At 59.9% G+C, this 19,648-nt stretch overlaps 2 protein-coding genes across 3 annotated transcripts; both read right to left on the bottom strand.

Annotated features, from left to right (window-relative positions):
• Positions 1–16: 16 nt before the first annotated feature.
• Positions 17–7,473, bottom strand: TPI1 (triosephosphate isomerase 1). The gene is made up of 7 exons (XM_038767998.1): positions 7,295–7,473; positions 3,622–3,745; positions 2,236–2,320; positions 2,017–2,149; positions 781–866; positions 592–679; positions 17–500 (listed from the first exon to the last, which is right to left on the bottom strand). Exons 1-7 carry the CDS (start codon positions 7,407–7,409, stop codon positions 382–384), a joined length of 750 nt encoding a protein of 249 aa, XP_038623926.1. The 5' UTR covers positions 7,410–7,473; the 3' UTR covers positions 17–381.
• A 3,030-nt stretch (positions 7,474–10,503) lies between these two features.
• USP5 (ubiquitin specific peptidase 5) lies at positions 10,504–19,379 on the bottom strand. 2 transcript variants are annotated; one of them, XM_038767802.1, is made up of 20 exons: positions 19,240–19,379; positions 15,225–15,350; positions 15,026–15,092; positions 14,729–14,862; positions 14,490–14,635; positions 14,219–14,403; positions 14,038–14,132; positions 13,552–13,745; positions 13,398–13,469; positions 13,186–13,273; positions 12,948–13,073; positions 12,688–12,841; positions 12,423–12,597; positions 12,250–12,338; positions 11,940–12,131; positions 11,494–11,637; positions 11,243–11,388; positions 10,990–11,143; positions 10,816–10,900; positions 10,504–10,621 (listed from the first exon to the last, which is right to left on the bottom strand). In XM_038767802.1, exons 1-20 carry the CDS (start codon positions 19,348–19,350, stop codon positions 10,528–10,530), a joined length of 2,577 nt encoding a protein of 858 aa, XP_038623730.1. In that variant the 5' UTR covers positions 19,351–19,379; the 3' UTR covers positions 10,504–10,527. The 2 variants fall into 2 exon arrangements, with proteins under 2 accessions (XP_038623730.1, XP_038623731.1); XM_038767803.1 differs by having other exon boundaries at positions 12,009–12,131.
• Between the last annotated feature and the right edge of the window lie 269 nt (positions 19,380–19,648).

Raw genomic sequence — 19,648 nt, 5'->3', positions numbered from 1 at the left:
AGGGCACACACACAAGTGTTTCCACAGTATTTATTTCTGCCCTAAGCAGGGGCTGCTCCCCCCGACACGCGTGCGGGCACACACAGGACACACAACGTCGGCACCGTCAGGCGGGCGGCCGCGCCGCCCCAGCCTGCGGGAAGTGGGTCTGGACCGCGATGGGGTGGGGGCAACCAGGGTTGTGGTGGGCGACTGTTTAGAGCCCCCACCCCCAGGCCACCTGAGGCCCTTGTGATGCCACAGGGGTACCAAGACGGGGAGGATGTGGAGGGGACAGGGGAGAGGAAGACCAAGTAGATGGGTGATGGGGCGGGGTGGGGTGCTTTTCCAGCATAAGCATCGGGATGGTGGGGGGGCTGGTCCCTAGTCCCCGGTGGGTACTCAGTGCTTGGCGTTGATGATGTCGACAAATTCGGGCTTTAGGGAGGCCCCGCCAACCAGGAAGCCGTCCACATCGGCCTGGGAGGCCAGTTCCTTGCAGGTGCCCCCTGTCACCGAGCCTGGTGGGGGGCGAGAAGAGAGGGACGGGTCAAAGGCGGGGAGGGGGCAGGGGTCCCGGCCAGCCCCGCCTCCCACGGCTCGGCCGCTCACCGCCGTAGATGATCCGGGTGGACTGGGCCACGGCGTCCGAGACGTGGCTCTTGAGCCAGCCGCGCAGCTTCTCGTGGACCTCCTGAGCCTGGCATGGATGGACCGACGGGGCAGGGGCTCAGCCTCGGGGGGCTTCCCCGTTCCCCCCCCCCCCATCCATCCCCCGGGAGCCGGGGGCTCCCGACTCACCTGCTGGGGGGTGGCCGTCTTCCCGGTGCCGATGGCCCAGACGGGCTCGTAGGCCAGAACCACCTTGCTCCAGTCCTTCACGTTGTCTGGGTTTGCGGGACGGAGGGAATACGGGGGGCGTCACGTAGGGTGGGGGGGGACGGATGACTACGTGGAGGAGGGCGGGTCACCCCCCCCCACTTCCTTGCGGCCACAACTGGGAAAGTGCGCGAGGACCCAACATCTAAACTGTGAGCCCGCTGTTGGGCAGGGACCGTCTCTATACGTTGCCAACTTGGACTTCCCAAGCGCTTAATACAGTGCTCTGCGCACAATAAGCGCTCAATAAATACGACTGAATGAATGAATCAGGGCCCCAGCCCACCCACCCGCCCTAAACGGGATTTCAATCGGCTGCAATTTTTGAGCGCTTACTGTATGCAGGACACTGTACTAAACGCTCGGAAGAGTAGTCTGTAGACACGTCCCCCGCCCCCACGGAGCTTACAGTCTAGAGGGGGAGGCAGACATCAACCTAAATCTATAAAAATAGAAGCGCGTTGTGGGTCTGGCCAAAAGTGCTGTGGGGCTGAGGGAGGGGTGAATAAAGGGTACTGATCTAAATACAGGGTTAAGAGCACTGTACTAAGCGCTACAGTTACTGATCTAAATACAGGGTTAAGAGCACTGTACTAAGCGCTACAGTTACTGATCTAAATACAGGGTTAAGAGCACTGTACTAAGCGCTACACACAGTAAGCGCTCAATAAATGCGACTGAGTGAAATACAGGGTGACACAGAAGGGAGTGGAAGAAAAGGCAATGCAAGTCACTTGACTTCTCTGTGCCTCAGTGACCTCATCTGTAAAATGGGGGTGAAGACGGTGAGCCCCACGTGGGACAACCCGATCACCTTGTGTCCTCCCCAGCGCTTAGAACAGTGCTTTAGACTGCGAGCCCACTGTTGGGTAGGGGCTGCCTCTATATGTTGCCAACTTGGATTTCCCAAGCGCTTAGTCCAGTGCTCTGCACACAGTAAGCGCTCAATAAATATGATTGCTTAACAAATGCCATTATTATTATTATTATTATTCATTCAATCATATTTATTGAGTGCGGAGCACCGGACTAAGCGCTTGGGAAGTCCAAGTCGGCAACGTTTAGAGACGGTCCCTACCCAACAACAGGCGATTTTCCCCCCCGCCCCCCCGTCGTTAAGAGGGTCCGCGTCCCCAGGCCCGCCCGCTGTCTTTTTACCTGAGATGACCTTGGTCTGCTCAAAGACCACCTTCTCGGTGATGCCCGCTTCCCGCTCGTCCAGCTTCTCCCCAATGCAGGCGATGACGCCCAGCCCCTCGGCCAGGGCGTGGGCTACCTTCTGCCCTATCAGCTGCGGGGCAAGGGGGTGGTTAATACGGGGCCCCCCCATCCTGGGGCTGCCCCAGAGAAGCGGGGGAGTCCACTCCACTCTCTCACCTCATCGGACTCCCCGAAGACGTGTCTCCGCTCGGAGTGGCCCAGGATGACCCAGGTGGCACCGCAGTCCCTGATCATGGCTGGGCTGGAGAGGGAGTTGGTGCTCAGAGGGTGGTGGGGGCACCCACCTGACCTGACTCCCCCTCCCACAATCAGAGAAGCAGCGTGGCTCGGGAGTCAAGAGGACGTGGGTTCGAATCCCGCCTGCGCCACTCGTCCGCAAGCCGCGTCTCTGTGCCTCAGTTCCCTCATCCGTAAAATGGGGATGAAGACCGTGAGCCCTACGTGGGACCACCTGATGACCTCGTATCTACCCCAGCGCTTATAACAGTGCTTCCTTCCCCTTTCCATCCCCCCATCTTACCTCCTTCCCTTCCCCACAGCACCTGTATATATGTATGTACATATTTATTACTCTATTTATTTTACTTGTACATATCTATTCTATTTATTTTATTTTGTTAGTATGTTTGGTTTTGTTCTCTGTCTCCCCCCTTCTAGACTGTGAGCCCACTGTTGGGTAGGGACTGTCTCTATGTGTTGCCAACTTGTACTTCCCAAGCGCTTAGTACAGTGATCTGCACACAGTAAGCGCTCAATACAATTGATTGATTGGCACATAGCGCTGAACAAATACCACAAATTATTATTACTATTATTATAACCACCCAAGTCCCACTGGGACAGACACCTCACAGGAAAGCAGCCCGGCCTAGTGAACAATCAATCGTATTTATTGAGCACTTACTGTGTGCACAGCACTGTACTAAGCGCTTGGGAAGTCCAAGTTGGCAGCACATAGAGACGGTCCCTACCCAACAGTGGGCTCACAGTCTAGAAGGGGGAGACAACAGAACCCAGGCTTGATTGATTGATATATCTGTACAGATTTACTGCTCTATTTTACTTGTGCATATTTACTATTCTATTTATTTTGTTAATGATGTGCATATAGCCTTAATTCTATTTTGCCCTGATGACTTTGGCACCTGTCCACAAGTTTTGTTTCGTTGTCTTTCTCCCCCTTCTAGACCGTGAGCCCGCTGTCGGGTAGGGACCGTCTCTATATGTTGCTGACTTGTACTTCCCAAGCGCTCAGTACAGTGCTCTGCCCACAGTAAGCGCTCAATCAATATGAATGAGTGAATGAGAGTCAGAAAGACCTGGGTTCTAATCCCAGCTCTGCCACGTGTCTGCTGTGTGACCTCGGGCAAATCGCTTCAGTCGCACTCAGGAAGTGTGAAGCACTGTAGTAACCACTTAGCTTCACTTCTCTGTGCCTCAGTTCCCTCATCTGGAAAACGGGGATGAAGACGGCGAGCCCTCCGTGGGACCGGGCCCGCGTCCAACCCGATGACCTCGCATCCACCCCGGCGCTTAGCCTACCTGACTTCTCCGGTGAAAGCACCCTTGGGCACCTTGTAGCAGTTCTGGGCGGCCACGGCGATCTTGGGGTCCAGCTTCTGCCGCGCAAAATCCAGGTAGATGGTGGGGGCCCCGCACACCACATCTGAAGGAGGGGAGGAAGATTTCATTCACTTAATTGTATTTACTGAGCGCTTACTGCGTGCAGAGCACTGGACTAAGCGCTTGGGAAGTCCAAGTTGGCAACATATAAGAGACGGTCCCTACCCAGCGGCGGGCTCACGGTCTAGAAGGGGGAGACAGCGAACGAAACCAAACGTATTAACAAAACAAATTAAATAGAGTAAGATTTGGGGGAGCCCGGCCGGACAGGAGGATCGAAGGCTGCGGCCCCCGGGGGGCTGGGGGGTGGCCCTGAAGCCCTCGCCCGGGCCTAAGGACCCCGGCTGCTCTGGACCCGAATTCTGTTGCCCAATTGGACCTCCCAAGTGCTTAGTACAGTGCTGCGCACATGGTAAGCGCTCAATAAATGACTGAATGAATGAATGACCCCGGCTCTGACCCCCAGCTCCTGACCTCTGACCCTGGCCGCCCTCTGCCCTTTCTCGGGGCCTGGGTTGGGTTTCGGCAGCTATTCTGGGCGGCCCGGCCCGGGGGGGAGGCAGCTGTGCCCCTCTCCCAAAATGGGCACGGCCCCACTCAAAGGGCAGGGGGCCCGCAGGGCCGGAGCCCGCTGTTGGGGACGGACCGTCTCTATCTGTTGCCTATTTGTAAATAATAATAATAATGATGGCATTTGTTAAGTGCTTACTATGTGCAAAGCACTGTTCTAAGCACTTGCTGGGGGGGATACAAGAGAAGCAGCGTGGCTCAGTGAGAAGAGCCCGGCTTGGGAGTCAGAGGTCATGGGTTCTAATCCCAGCTTTGCCACTTCACTCATTCATTCAATCGTATTTATTGAGCGCTTACTGTGCGCAGAGCACTGTTCTAAGCAGTTGCTGGGGGGGATACAAGAGAAGCAGCGTGGCTCAGTGAGAAGAGCCCGGCTTGGGAGTCAGAGGTCATGGGTTCTAATCCCAGCTTTGCCACTTCACTCATTCATTCAATCGTATTTATTGAGCGCTTACTGTGTGCAGAGCACTGTTCTAAGCAGTTGCTGGGGGGGGGATACAAGAGAAGCAGCATGGCTCAGTGAGAAGAGCCCGGCTTGGGAGTCAGAGGTCATGGGTTCTAATCCCAGCTTTGCCACTTCATTCATTCATTCAATCGTATTTATTTATACATATTTATTACTCTATTTATTTATTTATTTATTTTACTTGTACATTTCTATCCTACTTATTTTATTTTGTTGGTATGTTTGGTTCTGTTCTCTGTCTCCCCCTTTTAGACTGTGAGCCCACTGTTGGGTAGGGACTGTCTCTATGTGATGCCAATTTGTACTTCCCAAGCGCTTAGTACAGTGCTCTGCACATAGTAAGCGCTCAATAAATACGATTGATTGATTGATTGATTGATTGATTGAGCGCTTACTGTGCGAAGAGCGCTGCACTGAGCACTCGGGAAATCCAAGTGGGCAACATCTAGAGACGGTCCCTACCCAACAGCGGGCTCACAGTCTAGAAGGGGGCGACGGCCAACAAAACAAAACATATAAACCAAACAAAATAAACAGAATTGTCAGATGAGTGACTTTGGGCACATCACTTCATTTCTCTGGGCCTCAGTTCCCTCATCTGTCAAATGGGGATGAAGACTGGGAGCCCCACGTGGGACAACCTGACTACCTTGTACCCTCCCCAGCGCTTAGAACAGTGCTTGGCACACAGTAAACACTTCACAAATGCCATCATGATGATTATTATCATTACGAGGTGATCAGGTTGTCCCCCGTGGGGCTCCCAGTCTTCACCCCCATTTTCCGGGTGAGGGAACTGAGGCCCGGAGAAGTGACTTGCCCAAGGTCACCCAGCTGACAAGTGGCGGAGCCGGGATTTGAACCCATGACCTCTGACTCCCCCAGCCCGGGCTCTTCCCACTGAGCCCCACTGCTTCGATTGGTACTTCCCAAGCGCTTAGTCCAGTGCTCCGTGCCCAGTAAGCAGCGTGGGGATTAAACGGGGATGAAAGGTGTGAGCCCCCCGTGGGACCACCTGATCACCTTGTCGCCTCCCCAGCGCTTAGAACAGTGCTTGGCACATAATAAATGCTTAACATCCTTCTATTATTTATGAATAAACGCTCCATAAATACGATTGAATGAATGGGGCCCGAGGAGGATGAAAAGTGTGAGCCCCCCGGTGGGATCACCTGATCACCTTGTCGCCTCCCCAGCGCTTAGGACAGTGCTGGGCGCATAATAAACGCTTAACAAATGCCCTCATTATTATTATTATTATTATTAATAAACACTCCATAAATACGACTGAATGAATGAATGCATGAATGAATGGAGCCCGAGGAGGGGGGCCTACGTGCGGAACAGCACAGCGCGCCATGGGGGAGGGGCAGGGCCACACACACACACACACACACACACACACACACACACACACACACACACTGCTCCAGATAGGGGGAGGGGGACACCCCCATTTAATAATCATCATAATAATAATGGCATTTATGCTCCAGAGAGGGGGAGGGGGACACCCCCATTTACTAATCATAACGGCATTTATTAAGCGCTTACTACGTGCAAAGCACTGTTCTAAGCGCTGGAGAGGTTACAAGGTTCATTCATTCATTCAATGGTATTTATTGAGCGCTTACTGTGTGCAGAGCACTGGACTAAGCGCTTGGGAAGCCCACGTTGGCAGCACCTAGAGACGGTCCCTACCCAACAGCGGGCTCACAGTCTAGAAGGGGGAGACGGGGAGCACAACATATTAAGAAAATAAAATAAACAGAATATGTACAAATAAAATAGAGTAATAAATCCGTACAAATATATATTATATAATATATATGTATATAGAGTAATAAATCCGTACAAATATATATATTATATAATATATATATATACTCTCTCAGCGTGGCTGAGAGAAGCAGTGTGGCTCCGTGGAAAGAGCCCGGGCTTTGGAGTCAGAGGTCAGGGGTTCGAATCCCGGCTCCGCCCCATGTCTGCTGCGTGACCTTGGGCAAGCCGCTTAACTTCTCTGAGCCTCAGTTCCCTCATCTGTAAAATGGGGATTAAGACTGTGAGCCCCATGTGGGAAGACCCGATCACTCTGTATCCCCCCAAGCGCTTCGAACAGTGCTTTGCACAGAGTAAGCGCTCAACAAATGCCAACATTATTATTATTATTATATAGACATACAGGTGCTGTGGGGAGGGGAAGGAGGTGAGGCGTGGGGGGGAATCAGATTGCCCCAGTCTTCATCCCCATTTTCCAGATGAGGGAACTGAGGCCCAGAGAAGTGAAGGGACTTGCCCCAAGTCACCCAGCTAATTGGAGGAGGCGGGATTTGAACCCATGACCTCCGACTCCAAAGCCCGGGTTCTTTTCCACTGGGGCACGCCATTTCCCGCCCCCTCCGGGACCCCTCGGGGGACTAGAATAATAATAATAATATAATAATAATAATAATAATGATAACGATGATGATGACGGTATTCGGTAGGCGCTCCCTCTGCACCACGCGCTGTCCTAAGCGCCCCCCTCGTCCCTCCCGTCCCGTCCCCTCCCGTGACCGGTGTCGTCGGGCAGGCCGGCGCCGTTGAGGGTGGCGATGAGGTCCCCGAGGCTCTTCTTGTCGCCGTTCATCTTCCAGTTCCCGCCGACGAAGAACTTCCTGGCGGGCGCCATGCTGAGCTGCCGCGGGCACCGGAGCGGGCGGGACACGCCGAGCCCCACTGAAGGTCACCGGCGTCTCGCTCGGCGTCCCGCTGGCCCCGCCCACCGCTCGCCCAACGTCCCGCTGGCTCCGCCCACCGATGGCTCAACGTTCCGTTGGCTCCGCCCACCGCGGTCGTTTCAACGTTCCATTGGCTCCGCCCACCGATGGCTCGACGTCCCATTGGCTCCGCCCGCCGACGACTTGACGTCCTGTTGGCCCCGCCCACCGATGCCTTGACGTCCCATTGGCTCCGCCCACCTATGGCTCAACATTCCATTGGCTCCGCCCACCGCTGTCGTCTCAACGTCCCATTGGCTCCGCCCACCGATGGCTCGACGTCCCACTGTCTCCGCCCACTGACGACTCAACGTTCCATTGGCCCCGCCTACCGACGGCTCAACGTTCCATTGCCCCCGCCCACCGATGCCTCAACGTTCCATTGGCTCCGCCCACCGCCGTCTCAACGTCCATTGGCTCCGCCCACCGCTGTCTCAACGTCCGTCCTTTGGCTCCGCCCATCGCTGTCGTCTCAACGTCCATTGGCTCCGCCCACCGATGGCTCAACGTCCCGTTGGCTCCGCCCACCGACGGCTCAACGTTCCATTGGCCTCGCTCACCGATGTCTCAACGTTCCATTGGCCCCGCCCACCAATGGCTCGACGTCCCGTTGGCTTCCCCCACCGATGTCTCAATGTTCCATTGGCCCCGCCCACAGATGACTCGACGTCCCGTTGGCTTCCCCCACCGATGGCTCGACGTTCCATTGGCCCCGCCCACCTATGTATCAACGTTCCATTGGCCCCGCCCATAGATGGCTCAACGTTCCATTGGCCCCGCCCGCCGCCGTCTCGACGTCCCATCGGCCCCGCCCACCTGCGCCTCGACGTCCCATTGGCCCCGCCCGCCGCCGTCACGACGTCCCCCACTGTTGGGTAGGGACCGTCTCTATATGTTGCCAATTTGGACTTCCCAAGCGCTTAGTACAGTGCTCTGCACATAGTAAGCGCTCGATAAATACGCTTGATGATGACGTCCCATCGGCCCCGCCCACCGGCGCCTCAACCTCCATTGACCCCAACCACCCGCCCCTCAACGTCCCATTGGCCCCGCCCACTGATGCATCAGCGTCCCATTAGCTCCGCCCACCGATGCCTCAACGCCCATTGGCCCCGCCCACCGCCGCCTCGACACCCCATTGGCCCCTCCCTACGCCACCTCGACACTCCATTTGGCCCCGCCCACCCGCGTCTCAGCGTCCCATTGGCTCCGCCCACCGCCACCTCGACGTCCCATTGGCCCCGCCCAATCAACATTCTACTGGCCCCGCCCACCGCACGTTCTACGTCCCGCTGGCCCCGCCCACCGCGGTCTCGCTGTCCCATTGGCCCGGCCCACCCACCTCCCAGCGTCCCATTGGCCCCGCCCACCGCAGCGTCGACGTCCCATTGGCTCCGCCCACCCGCGCCTCGACGTCCCATTGGCCCCTCCCCGATTCTCTTCCGGAGTGGTCCATGCAGCCTTCCCACAGACCCAAGGATGGGTGCTGCCATTTTGAGCCCTGGCACCAGACAGGCAGGCTGGGCTGCCCTTGCCAGGCCCGAGGCCTCCAGTCTCTCAATCAGGGCTACCACAGGTTCCCCTATCCCTCCTCAATCAATCAATCATACTTATTGAGCGCTTACTGTGTGCAGAGCACTGTACTAAGCGCTTGGGAAGTCCAAGTTGGCAACATCTAGAGACAGTCCCTACCCACCAGTGGGCTCACAGTCTAAAAGGACCTCCTCGCCCCCAGCACACTTCCTCCAGGCTGCCAGCCCCACCCGGGCACGCAGGTGCCAGGTGATTCCCGCACAAGCTCCCAAACCCCAGTAAAGTATAGGCCTAAAGCCATGGTAATTATTAGAGCTCGAAGCATTTGTTTTCCGTTTCCTCCAGCCCCTGCCTGGGTTTGTACAGATTTATTACTCTCTTTATTTTACTTGTACATATCTATTCTATTTATTTTATTTTGTTAGTATGTTTGGTTTTGTTCTCTGTCTCCCCCCTTTAGACTGTGAGCCCACTGTTGGGTAGGGACTGTCTCTAGATGTTGCCAATTTGTACTTCCCAAGCGCTTAGTACAGTGCTCTGCACATAGTAAGCGCTCAATAAATACGATGGATGATGATGATGATGACTGGGACAAAGGGAAGGGGGCCCAGGCCGCGGGACAGACAGGCATCTCCCTCGGAAAGGCCTCTGGCCTCGGCTGCCGCTGGCACAGAAGAAGAGGCTCCGTGCCCACGCAGCCCGGCGTGGGCGAGAGTGGGCAGAGTATGTGGATGTGCCCCGATACTGGCAGGAGGGGCTTCTGGCACAGAGAGTGGCCCTTCTCCCCCCACAAGCTACAGCCAGGGCACCCTGCTATCTTTCTGGGGGCGGGGGGAGAGGGGTACAAGCCCAGGCCACCCTGGGCAGTGCGAAGGGGTTAGCTTGCAGTCCCTCCCCCGAGTCCCCCCCATCGGCGGCGGTCAGTCTGCCCCAAGGACAAGATGGCCAGGGTGGTTCATCCTCTAGACTTTATTCCCATCCACCCATTTGGCGTTTCTCGGAGATGGATGGGGAGAAGACAGACAGGGGGGAGGAGGCCCCTGGGTCACAGAGCTGCCCTCCCCCCCTCCACATGCCCAATTTTCGGGGGGGGGGGGGGGCGGGCACAACGAGGGACTGGAGACGAAGGGGCGGGCGCCCCCCTCCCCCCACATGATGCACAAAGCCACACGCACACGCACACACACACACGCACACACATGACGGTCCTCCCAGGGAGGGGGCCGGGCGAGGTTACACTGAGAAGCAAAGCACGGTGGGTAATGTGCCGGGGGGGGGGCGGGGGCGAGAGGAGAAGGGAAGGCGGCGCCGAGTGAGCCGGACCCCAACCCCACGCCCCCCCCGAAGTCTGTGGGGCTCCCCCCTGCCCCGGCCCCCATCCTCCCCTCGCCCCCCGCCCCTCTCCCCAGCCCGTCCCGCTGGCCGGCGATGGCGCCGCCGCCGCCGCGTGGCCCCTGCCCGGAGGAGGGGCGGTGGGGGAGGGGAGGGGGGCAGGCCCTAGCTGGCCACCCGTTGGTAGAAGTAAATGTAGCCCAAGTCCTTGGGGGGCTTTTCCGAGGCGCACACTTTCTGGTCGTTGTAGATTACCCACCTGGGCGGGGGAAGAGGAGGAGGAAGAGGAGACCAATCGGTTATCTGACCTCCCCCTCCTCCCTCCCGGGTCCCAATCTGCCGCCTGGCCAAGCCGGGGGGCAAGGAGGGCGTAGGGACGCGCCGGCGGCCCCCCACAACCCCAGAGCGGCCGCGAGGGCCTCGACGCGTTCTCTCCAACCCCCGGCCCCGTACCTGCCCTCCTTCTTGATGTGACAGACGTAGTGCCCGCACATGGTGGAGGTGCCCATGTGGCTGATGAAGGCAAAGAGCTGATACTCTAAGTGGGGAGAGGCGAGGGCGCGGAGTCAGTCTCCCCCGGCCCCGGCCCGCCCGGCCCCGAGCCCGCCCGGCCTCGGGGACACTCACTTCCGGGTCCGTCGCGGACCTTGGGCCCCACGGGCACCGACTCGGAGATGGAATCGGCGGCCGAGCGGCCCTCCGAGATGTCCATGGCGGCCTCTGCGTCCAGGTCGTCGATGTGGCTGAAGATCCAGTCGACGGCCCGCTCCAGGCTGTTGCTCTGTGGGGGTGGGACGGAGGGGGGCTGGGGGTTCCGGGGTCCCGGCCCGCGCCCCTCCCCGCAGCCCCCGGCCCCCGGCCCCCCGCCCCGGCCCCGCACCGTGGCCCGCAGGGCCTTCATGGCCTGGTCCCGCGAGAAGCCCATGGAGACGATGGTGGCCACGCAGTCCTCGGACGGGGGGTCGGCGGCCGCGCTGGTGGACCCGGGCCCGCTGGAGCCGGGCAGGACCAGGGGGTTGGCAAAGTCTGTGGGATGCCGGCGGAGCCGAGGGGAACGGGTTCACCGGGGGGGGGCCCTCCCTCCCCGCGGCCCCGCCCGGCTCCTCCCCGCCACCGCCCCCCCCCCCTTACCCGGGTCGTCCATGTGAGCCATGACCCAGTTCATGGCCGCCTCGGCGCCGCTGTTGCCGGTGTAGTAGACGGCTTTGCGGCAGGCGTCCATGGGGAAGCCCATCTCCACCAGCTGGATGATGACCGACTCGTCCAGCATGGGCGCTGCGGGGGGTGGGGGGGTCAATCAGGGCTACCACAGGTTCCCCTATCCCTCCTCAATCAATCAATCGTATTTATTGAGCGCTTACAGCCAGGGCGCCTCCCCCACCGCCACCACCCAGGTTCCCGCCCTGCCGGCGGTCGGGTCCGAGGGGGCGGAGGAGTAGGAGGCTCTGACCTGGGGGAGGTGAGAGGGAGGACAGGAGAGAAACGGAGGAGGAGGAGGAGGAGGACAGGGCCGGGAAGAACGGCCGAGAGGGAGCGGGGAGACGCACAGGACGGAAGACAGGAGAAGAGCCACTAACATGTCGGAGAGGAGAAGTGAGGGGAGCAGAAGGAGTCCTCGTCTTCGTTGCCATAGAAACCAAGGCTACCTTTGGGCTCGTCCGGGGTCACCAGGGGCGGGGCGATGTCAGGAAGCTCCTCCTCCCCGGCCTGCAGCCCCGCCCCCCGCAGCTGAGCAATGTCCAGCTCCTCGGGCATCTCGATGGACACGTCTGCGAACGGCACCGCCCGGCGTCGCCCCGGTCTCCCCCTCCGCCGGGCACCTCGCCCACCCCCGCCCCCCGCGACCGCCCGTTGCCCCCCGCGTCCCGCCGGGGGGCGGCCCCTCACCGAGCTTTTTGGGGACCCAGTCCAGGCCGAACGTGAACTTCTTGATCTGGATGACCAGGTAATCGGGGAAGGAGGCGAAGCGGGTGGTCCTGGGGAGCGGAGACCGCAAGGCTGGGGCCGGGGGGCCCGAAGGCCGGGGCTCACCGCGGGGCGGGCGGGAGGGTGGGACTCACTTGACGGCCACGGACTTGGCCTGCAGGGCCGTGCTCCAGAAGTCGTCCACCTGCTCCGGGGCGCCGTAGGCCTCCAGGCACGAGCTGAAGGGCACCTGGGCCCGCACCAGCTCCGGCAGGGGCTGCTTCTCCTCCTCCGCCTGCCGCTTCTTCTCCTCGTACTCCAGGAGCTCATCTGCCCGGGGGGAGAAGGGGACGGTGGGCCGGGGCCCGCCGGGGGGTCAAGCGGCGGCCCCCTCGCCCGCTCCCCCGTGCCCGCCCGCACCTTTGTTGAGGGCCGCGTCCATGGGCACCGGCAGCTGCATGATGTAGTCCACGCGCTGGGTGTACTTGACCTTCTCGGTGGCCAGGCACTTGATCTTCTCCTCCACCAGGAAGCGGAAGACCTCGTTGGGGTTCTCCGAGCTGCGGCAATTCCTCTGCCCGGCGGGGAGGGGACACCGCCTTCAGGCCCGGGACGGGCCGGGGGGACGGGGGTGGCCGCGGGTGGGGCGGGGTTGGGGGGTGGGGGGGGAGAAGCGGTACCTCCACCATGTTGATGAAGTGGAGAAAGAACTCCTGGGCGTCTTGCTGCCGGTTGGTGGAGAACTCGGGGTGCCCCTTGCCCACCAGGGACTTGAACATGCGGGGGGCGATGCCATCCTGCACGCCCTGGGGACGGGGGACGAGGGATGGGAACCGGCTGGGAGCCCCCCCGGGGGGCCAGGGGGCCCTCCCCTCCTCACCCCCGGCCCCCGCCCGCCCGCCCGGCATCCGGTCTCACCTTCTGCTCGGGCCCCTGTTCCCCATCGCCCGTCTCCGGGGCCGGTTTGGAATATTCCCCGGAGAGGAGGCCGTGGCCCAGCTTGGCCCTGGAGGATGGGTGGGGAGGGGGAGAGGCTCAGTGGGCGCCCCCCACCCCCCCAGGGGCTCCCCCGGGCGGGGTGCGTGCCACCCGGAGACCCCCAGAGGGACCTCCCGGGGCCGGCTACCTACACTTGGGTGCTGAAGTCCTGGGTGGGGTCGGACGGGGCGTTCTGGAAGATCTTCTCCAGCTTGTCCACGTACCTGGGGGCGGCGGCGGGAGGGTCAGGGGGGGCCCCGGGCGGGGTCGGGGGGCCCCCGGGGGCGATCGGGGGCGGGCACTCACTTCCTCTGGAAGTCGGGGATGCTGAAGACCACCTGCATGACGGAGTTCAGGTAGCAGCTGTTGCCCAGGTTGCAGATGCCGGTGTAGCCGGGGCCGTAGAGGGGCCGGAGGGGCCCGCCCGACTCCTGCAGCAGTTCCCACTCCCCGATCCGCTGGTTCATGTCGATCTCCAGCTCGGTCATCGTCTTGTCGGTCTGGCGGGGAAATCGATCAATCAATCAATCGTATTGATTGAGCGCTGACTAGGTGCAGAGCGCTGTACTAAGCGCTTGGGAAGTACAAACTGGCAACACACAGAGACGGTCCCTACCCAACAGTGGGCTCACAGGCTAAAAGGGGGAGACAGGGAACAGAACCAAACGTACCAACAAAATAAAATAAAGAGGATAGAAATGTACAAGTAGAATAAATAAATAAATAAATAGAGTAATAACGGACGGACGGAGGCGGGCGTCCCGGTGGGACCCTCCGCGCCCCCGGCCCCACCTTCTGCATCTTCAGCATGTCGATGCCGAAGTGGGACAGGTGTTCCGCCAGGCTGGGATCCAGGACCATGTCGTCCTCGTCGTACGAGTAGACGTCTGAGGGAGGGCGCGGGGGTGTGGGACGGCAGGCGGGGCCCCTGCCCCGAGGACGCCCCCCGACCCCCGCCCGCGCCCGTCCGCACCTGCCCCGTCGGGCGTGATGGTGCCCAGCTTGACGGCCAGCGGGTAGCCGGTCTCCCTATAGTGCTCGACCGCGTGGTTGTTGCCGCCGCTGCCGTCGAAGTAGCGGCGGCCGCACAGGATGGAGCCGTCCGTCATGTTCAGCCACAGGTTCTCCCGCATGTCGCACTTGGAGCATTTCCAGCCGCTGCCGGGGCGGGCCCGGGGCCGTCAGCGAGCAGCGGGGGCGGCCCCCTCCCCTCCCGTCCCCTCCCTCGGCCCCCCGGGCCTCACCAAGGGGGGATGCGGGCGGGGTTGTCCAGCTGCTTGAGGTTGAAGGCGTGCCGCGATACTTGCCGCACCTCCCCGTCCCAGGCCTGCACCTCCTGCTTCCGCGAGGCCGAGTCGGCCGACAGCAGGGCCTCCACCGCGCTCGTCACCTGGGGCCCGGGGAGGACGGGGGTCGGCTGGGCCCCCCCCCCCCCCCAACACGCGCACACACGTCCTCCCGCCCCCGCCAGCGGGGACCGTACCCGCTCTCGGACCAGGTCCGGCAGGGCCCCCAGGCCGTCCCGCCCGATCTCCAGGTAGTCCGGCAAAATGACGATCTTCACGTCCTCGTCGTAGTCAAGCTTTTCCTCGGGGATGTCAAAACCTCCTTCCACGCCTGTGGAGGGGCACGGGCGGGTGGGGCCGTGACCAGGGCCCCCCCACCCCGCCCTCCGCCCTCCTTCACCCCCTTCTCTCGCAGCGCGGGCCAAGCTGAGCCCCGGTCCCCTCGGCGTCCTTCTCGGGGCAGGGTAGGGGCGGACAGAGGGAAGGGGGCTCACCAATAGCCAGCCGGGTGGGTTTCTTCCTCGGGGGGTCTCCGGTCCCTGAACTGTTGTCTTCTACTTTCTGCAAAGAGGCCGAGAGTGGCGGGGGTGACAACGGGAGAGGTGGGGCGGGGGGATCGGGGCAGGGCTGGTGAGGGTGGACGGGGAGCGAGAGACCCCCCCCCCCCGGCAGGGCGTTGGTACCCCCACGTACCGGCCGGCGGGTGCGCTTGAGGTGCAAGTAGACCTTCTGGCCCGTCTTGCCGTAGTGCCTCTCCACGTACTGCTTCCCAAAGCCCAGGAAGGTGTTCATGCAGATGTACAGGCCTCCATCAGACTCCTGCGGGCAGGGAGAGCGGAGGGAGGAGGGACTGTGACGCCCACCCGGGAATCGGGGGGCTGAACGGGGGGTGGGGGAAGGAGGAATCAAGCTGCGCATCAGGCAGAAACTCCTCACCGTGGGCTTCAAGGCTGTCCATCCCCTCGCCCCCTCCTACCTCACCTCCCTTCTCTCCTTGTCCATCCCAGCCCGCACCCTCCGCTCCTCCACCGCTAATCTCCTCACCGTACCTCGTTCTCGCCTGTCCCGCCATCGACCCCCGGCCCACGTCATCCCCCGGGCCCGGAATGCCCCCAATCCCTCTGCCCATCCGCCCAGCTCGCTCTCTTCCTCCCTTCAAGGCCCTGCTGAGAGCTCACCTCCTCCAGGAGGCCTTCCCAGACTGAGCCCCTTCCTTCCTCTCCCCCTCGCCCCCCTCTCCATCCCCCCATCTTACCTCCTTCCCTTCCCCACAGCACCTGTATATATCATCATCATCATCAATCGTATTTATTGAGCGCTTACTATGTGCAGAGCACTGTACTAAGCACTTGGGAAGTACAAATTGGCAACATATAGAGACAGTCCCTTGTACATATTTATTACTCTATTTATTTATTTATTTTACTTGTACTTATCTATTCTATTTAATTTATTTTGTTAGTATGTTTGGTTTTGTTCTCTGTCTCCCCCTTTAAGACTGTGAGCCCAATGTTGGATAGGGACTGTCTCTAGATGTTGCCAATTTGTACTTCCCAAGCGCTTAGTCCAGTGCCCTGCACACAGTAAGCGCTCAATAAATACGATTGATGATGATGATGAGGAGGAGGTGCCCTGCTGGCTCCTCGGACGTTCCCCTGGCCGATCTGCCCTCCCCGGGGCCTCTCCTGCCTCCCGAGCCCCAGGGAAGGGATGCTGCGGCCCACACCCTCCCCGGCCCGGTTCCCGAGTCGTCAGTACGGTCAGGGGGCGCGGAGGAGGAGGAGGAAGACTAGATGAAGACGACGAGGCGGAAGAAGACGGGCTGGGAAGTCGGACGGGGAGAGGTGGGTCAGCAGGGAGCCTTCCCCCCGCACCCTGCTGAACACGGTGGGCTCCACTGGGGTCCAGCCCGGGCCGTGGACGTCTTGAGGGTGGGGTGCCGGAGGGGGTGAGGACGAAGGGGGACGCGGCCAGGGGGTCCGTCTCCACCCGCCCCAGGCCCGGCCCTCCCCACCTGGGCCCCAGCGGGGCAGTGGACCCCCCTAGGCCCTGGCTGGAGTTTTCCAGCCGCCTGGATGGAAGCAGCTGGGCGGAATCCGGGAGAAAGAGGGGCAACGGGGGCTTCTCGCCGGGAACAGTCCGGCGTGGGCACCTTGCATCCTCAGAATTCATTCAATCTTATTGCGCGCTTGGAAAGTACAACACAGCAAGAAAGGGAGCCAATCCCTGCCCACAAAGGGCTTCCAATCTAGACCCTGCCCGCCTCAACGCTGACTTGCGTCGTCCCCGCCCCTGGGGCAGCCGGACCTCCGGTGCCAAGGCTCCCTGCCCAGGGCACAGACTCCCCTGGCACCGACCCCGGGGGTCCCTCCGGCCGTCCAGAGTTGTCGAGGTCGGTCTGGCCGCAGTCCCGTGGAGGGAGGGAGGATGTAGGGGGTTCAGTCCAAGGGTGGGGGGGTAGGCCCTGCCCTGGGCAGCTGCCCCCTTTGCCCCTCGGGGTGGGCACCTGCCCTATAATTCTACTTCTTCCGACGATTTTGACCCCTGTCTACGTGTTTTGTTCTGTTGTCCGTCTCCCCCTTCTAGCCTGTGAGCCCGTTGTTGGGTAGGGACCGCCTCTGTTGCCGACTTGTCCATCCCAAACGTTTAGTACAGTGCTCTGCACACAGTAAACTCTCAATAAATACGATTAAAGGAATGAATGACTCAGGGGTAAGGGTGGTGGTTGGTGGGGGGTGGTCAGAGAGAAGCAGCGTGCCTCAGCGGAAAAGGCTTTGTAGTCAGAGGTCATGGGTTCAAATTCTGGCTCTGCCAATTGTCGGCTGTGTGACTTTGGGCAAGTCAATTACCTTCTCTGGGCCTCAGCTCCCCCATCTGTAAAATGGGGATGAAGACTGCGAGGCCCACGTGGGACAACGTGATCACGTTGTAACCTCCCCAGCGCTTAGAACAGTGCCCTGCACATAGTAAGCGCTTAATAAATGCCATCATCATTATTATCATTAGAAAGCGACCCTTATGGGGAAAGCCCGGAGTAGGGGTCCCCAACTCAGACCCTCCCCCCTTGGTTGGCACACGGACCACCCAGCCCGGGGGCAGGCCGCGGTGCACTGGATTCATTCAGTCGTATTTAATGAGCGCTTACCGTGTGCGGAGCACTTTCATTCATTCATCCCATCGTATTTATTGAGCGCTTACTGTGTGCAGAGCACTGTACTGAGTGCTTGGGAAGTACAAGCTGGCAACATATAGAGTAGCAGCGTGGCTCAGTGGAAAAAGCCCGGGCTTTGGAGTCAGAGGTCATGGGTTCAAATCCCAGCTCTGCCACATGTCTGCTGTGTGACCTTGGGCAAGTCACTTATCTGACCCTCAGTTACCTCATCTGTAAACTGGGGATTAAGACTGTAAACCCTATGTGGGACAACTTGACCATCTTGTATCTCCCTCAGTGCTTAGAACAGTGCTTTGCACATAGTAAGCGCTTAGCAATAATAATAATAATAATGATGATGGCATTTGTTAAGCGCTTACTATGTGCAATGCAAACAAATACCATTATTATTATTATTATATAGAGACGGTCCCGACCCAACAGCAAGCTCACAGTCTAGACACAGTCTACAGCGGGCACTGTACTAAGCACTTGTAGGAAGGCCAGTCAATCAATCAATCAATCGCATTTATTGAGCGCTTACTGTGTGCAAAGCACCGTACTAGGCACTTGGGAAGTACAAGTTGGCAACATACCTTACCTCCTTCCCCTCCCCACAGCACCTGTATATATGTATGTATGCGTGTACATATTTATTACTCTATTTTATTTGTACGTGTTTATTCTATTTATTTTATTTTGTTAATACGTTTTGCTGTCTGTCCTTATTTTATTTGTACATACTTACTCTATTTATTGTATTTTGTTAGCATGTTTTGTTTTGTTGTCTGTCTCCCCCTTCTAGACTGTGAGCCCGCTGTTGGGTAGGGACTGTCTCTGTATGTTCCCAATTTGGACTTCCCAAGCGCTTAGTACAGTGCTCTGCACACAGTAAGCGCTCAATAAATACGATTGAATGAATGAATGGATTTGTACATATTTACTCTATTTATTGTATTTTGTTAGCACGTTTTGTTTTGTTGTCTGTCTCCCCCTTCTAGACTGTGAGCCCGCTGTTGGGTAGGGACTGTCTCTAGATGTTGCCAACTTGTACTTCCCAAGCGCTTAGTACAGTGCTCTGCACACAGTAAGCGCTCAATAAATACGACTGAATGAATGAATGAATGAATATAACAGTCCCATCACTTCGGTTGGGGTCAGCGGGGGGCGCCCTCCAATCCGCCCATCCCAGGCAGACTACAACTCCCAGCGTCCCCCGCGCGGCCGCACCCAGCCCCCGGGGCACCTGGGAAATGTAGTCCGGCGGCCGGAAGTGGCCCGCGGAGCCGGGCGCCCCCAGCGGGCGCGGGGGACTACACCCCCCAGAGTGCCCCGCGCCACCCCGGGCGGCGGCGGCGGGCGCAAGGGAGGCTGGGGGCGGTAGTCGGGCGGGGCCGCGGCGCTCCCGCACCCCAACGGCAGAGGGGGGCCGCGGGAGACTACAACTCCCAGAATGCCTCGCAAGGCGGCGGCGGCCGCCCGGGCGCTGCAGGCCCCGGCGGAATGACCAGGGCGACGGAGGGAGCCGTGCCCGGGGTGGGCGTGGGAGCGGCTTACCGGCGTGTCGAAGGAGAAGGCGCACTCGTCCTTGTGGACCCGGTCTCCGGCCTTGGGGACCCGGATCGTCGGCAACACCGACCGCAGCGCCTCCTCGCCCAGCTCCGCCATAACGCCGGCAGCGGCTCCTCCACACAGAGCGACTCCCACCGCTCCTCACGCCCCCCCCCACCCCAACTCCCGCCGACCAATCAGCAGCCAGCTGCGGGCGCAGGCGCGGCAAAGGGAGGAGCGAGCGGGCGGGGCTAGTTTGAATAAGCCCCGCCCACCCTCTCTCTAGAGCCAATAGGAAGGCGAGGGTGGATGAGTGATGGCCGGGGCAGCCAATCGGCGGCCCAAAGAGACTCAGCGCGTGCTGGGCTGGAAGAACGAGAACGAATTGTCCCTCCAGCGGCCCCGCCCTCCCCCT

Source organism: Tachyglossus aculeatus, chromosome 27 (genome assembly GCF_015852505.1).
Source record: "Tachyglossus aculeatus isolate mTacAcu1 chromosome 27, mTacAcu1.pri, whole genome shotgun sequence".
NCBI classification, from domain to species: domain Eukaryota; kingdom Metazoa; phylum Chordata; class Mammalia; order Monotremata; family Tachyglossidae; genus Tachyglossus; species Tachyglossus aculeatus.
The sequence above is the reverse complement of the archived record's forward strand: the minus strand, read 5'-3'. Positions and strand labels throughout refer to the sequence as shown.

What these genes read in the sequence shown, in the direction of transcription:
- TPI1 (XM_038767998.1), bottom strand. Translation starts at nt 7,409, where the DNA reads ATGGCGCCCGCCAGGAAGTTCTTCGTCGGCGGGAACTGGAAGATGAAC. An exon ending in CGGCCTGCCCGACGACACCG is followed by an intron (nt 3,746 to 7,294) that starts GTCACGGGAGGG and finishes CCCCTCCTTCAG; the next exon opens with ATGTGGTGTGCGGGGCCCCC. An exon ending in GCTTTCACCGGAGAAGTCAG is followed by an intron (nt 2,321 to 3,621) that starts GTAGGCTAAGCG and finishes CTCCCTCTCCAG; the next exon opens with CCCAGCCATGATCAGGGACT.
- USP5 (XM_038767802.1), bottom strand. Translation starts at nt 19,350, where the DNA reads ATGGCGGAGCTGGGCGAGGAGGCGCTGCGGTCGGTGTTGCCGACGATC. An exon ending in ACTTCATCAACATGGTGGAG is followed by an intron (nt 12,842 to 12,947) that starts GTACCGCTTCTC and finishes CCCGCCGGGCAG; the next exon opens with AGGAATTGCCGCAGCTCGGA. An exon ending in GGTCCGCGACGGACCCGGAA is followed by an intron (nt 10,901 to 10,989) that starts GTGAGTGTCCCC and finishes CTCCCCACTTAG; the next exon opens with AGTATCAGCTCTTTGCCTTC.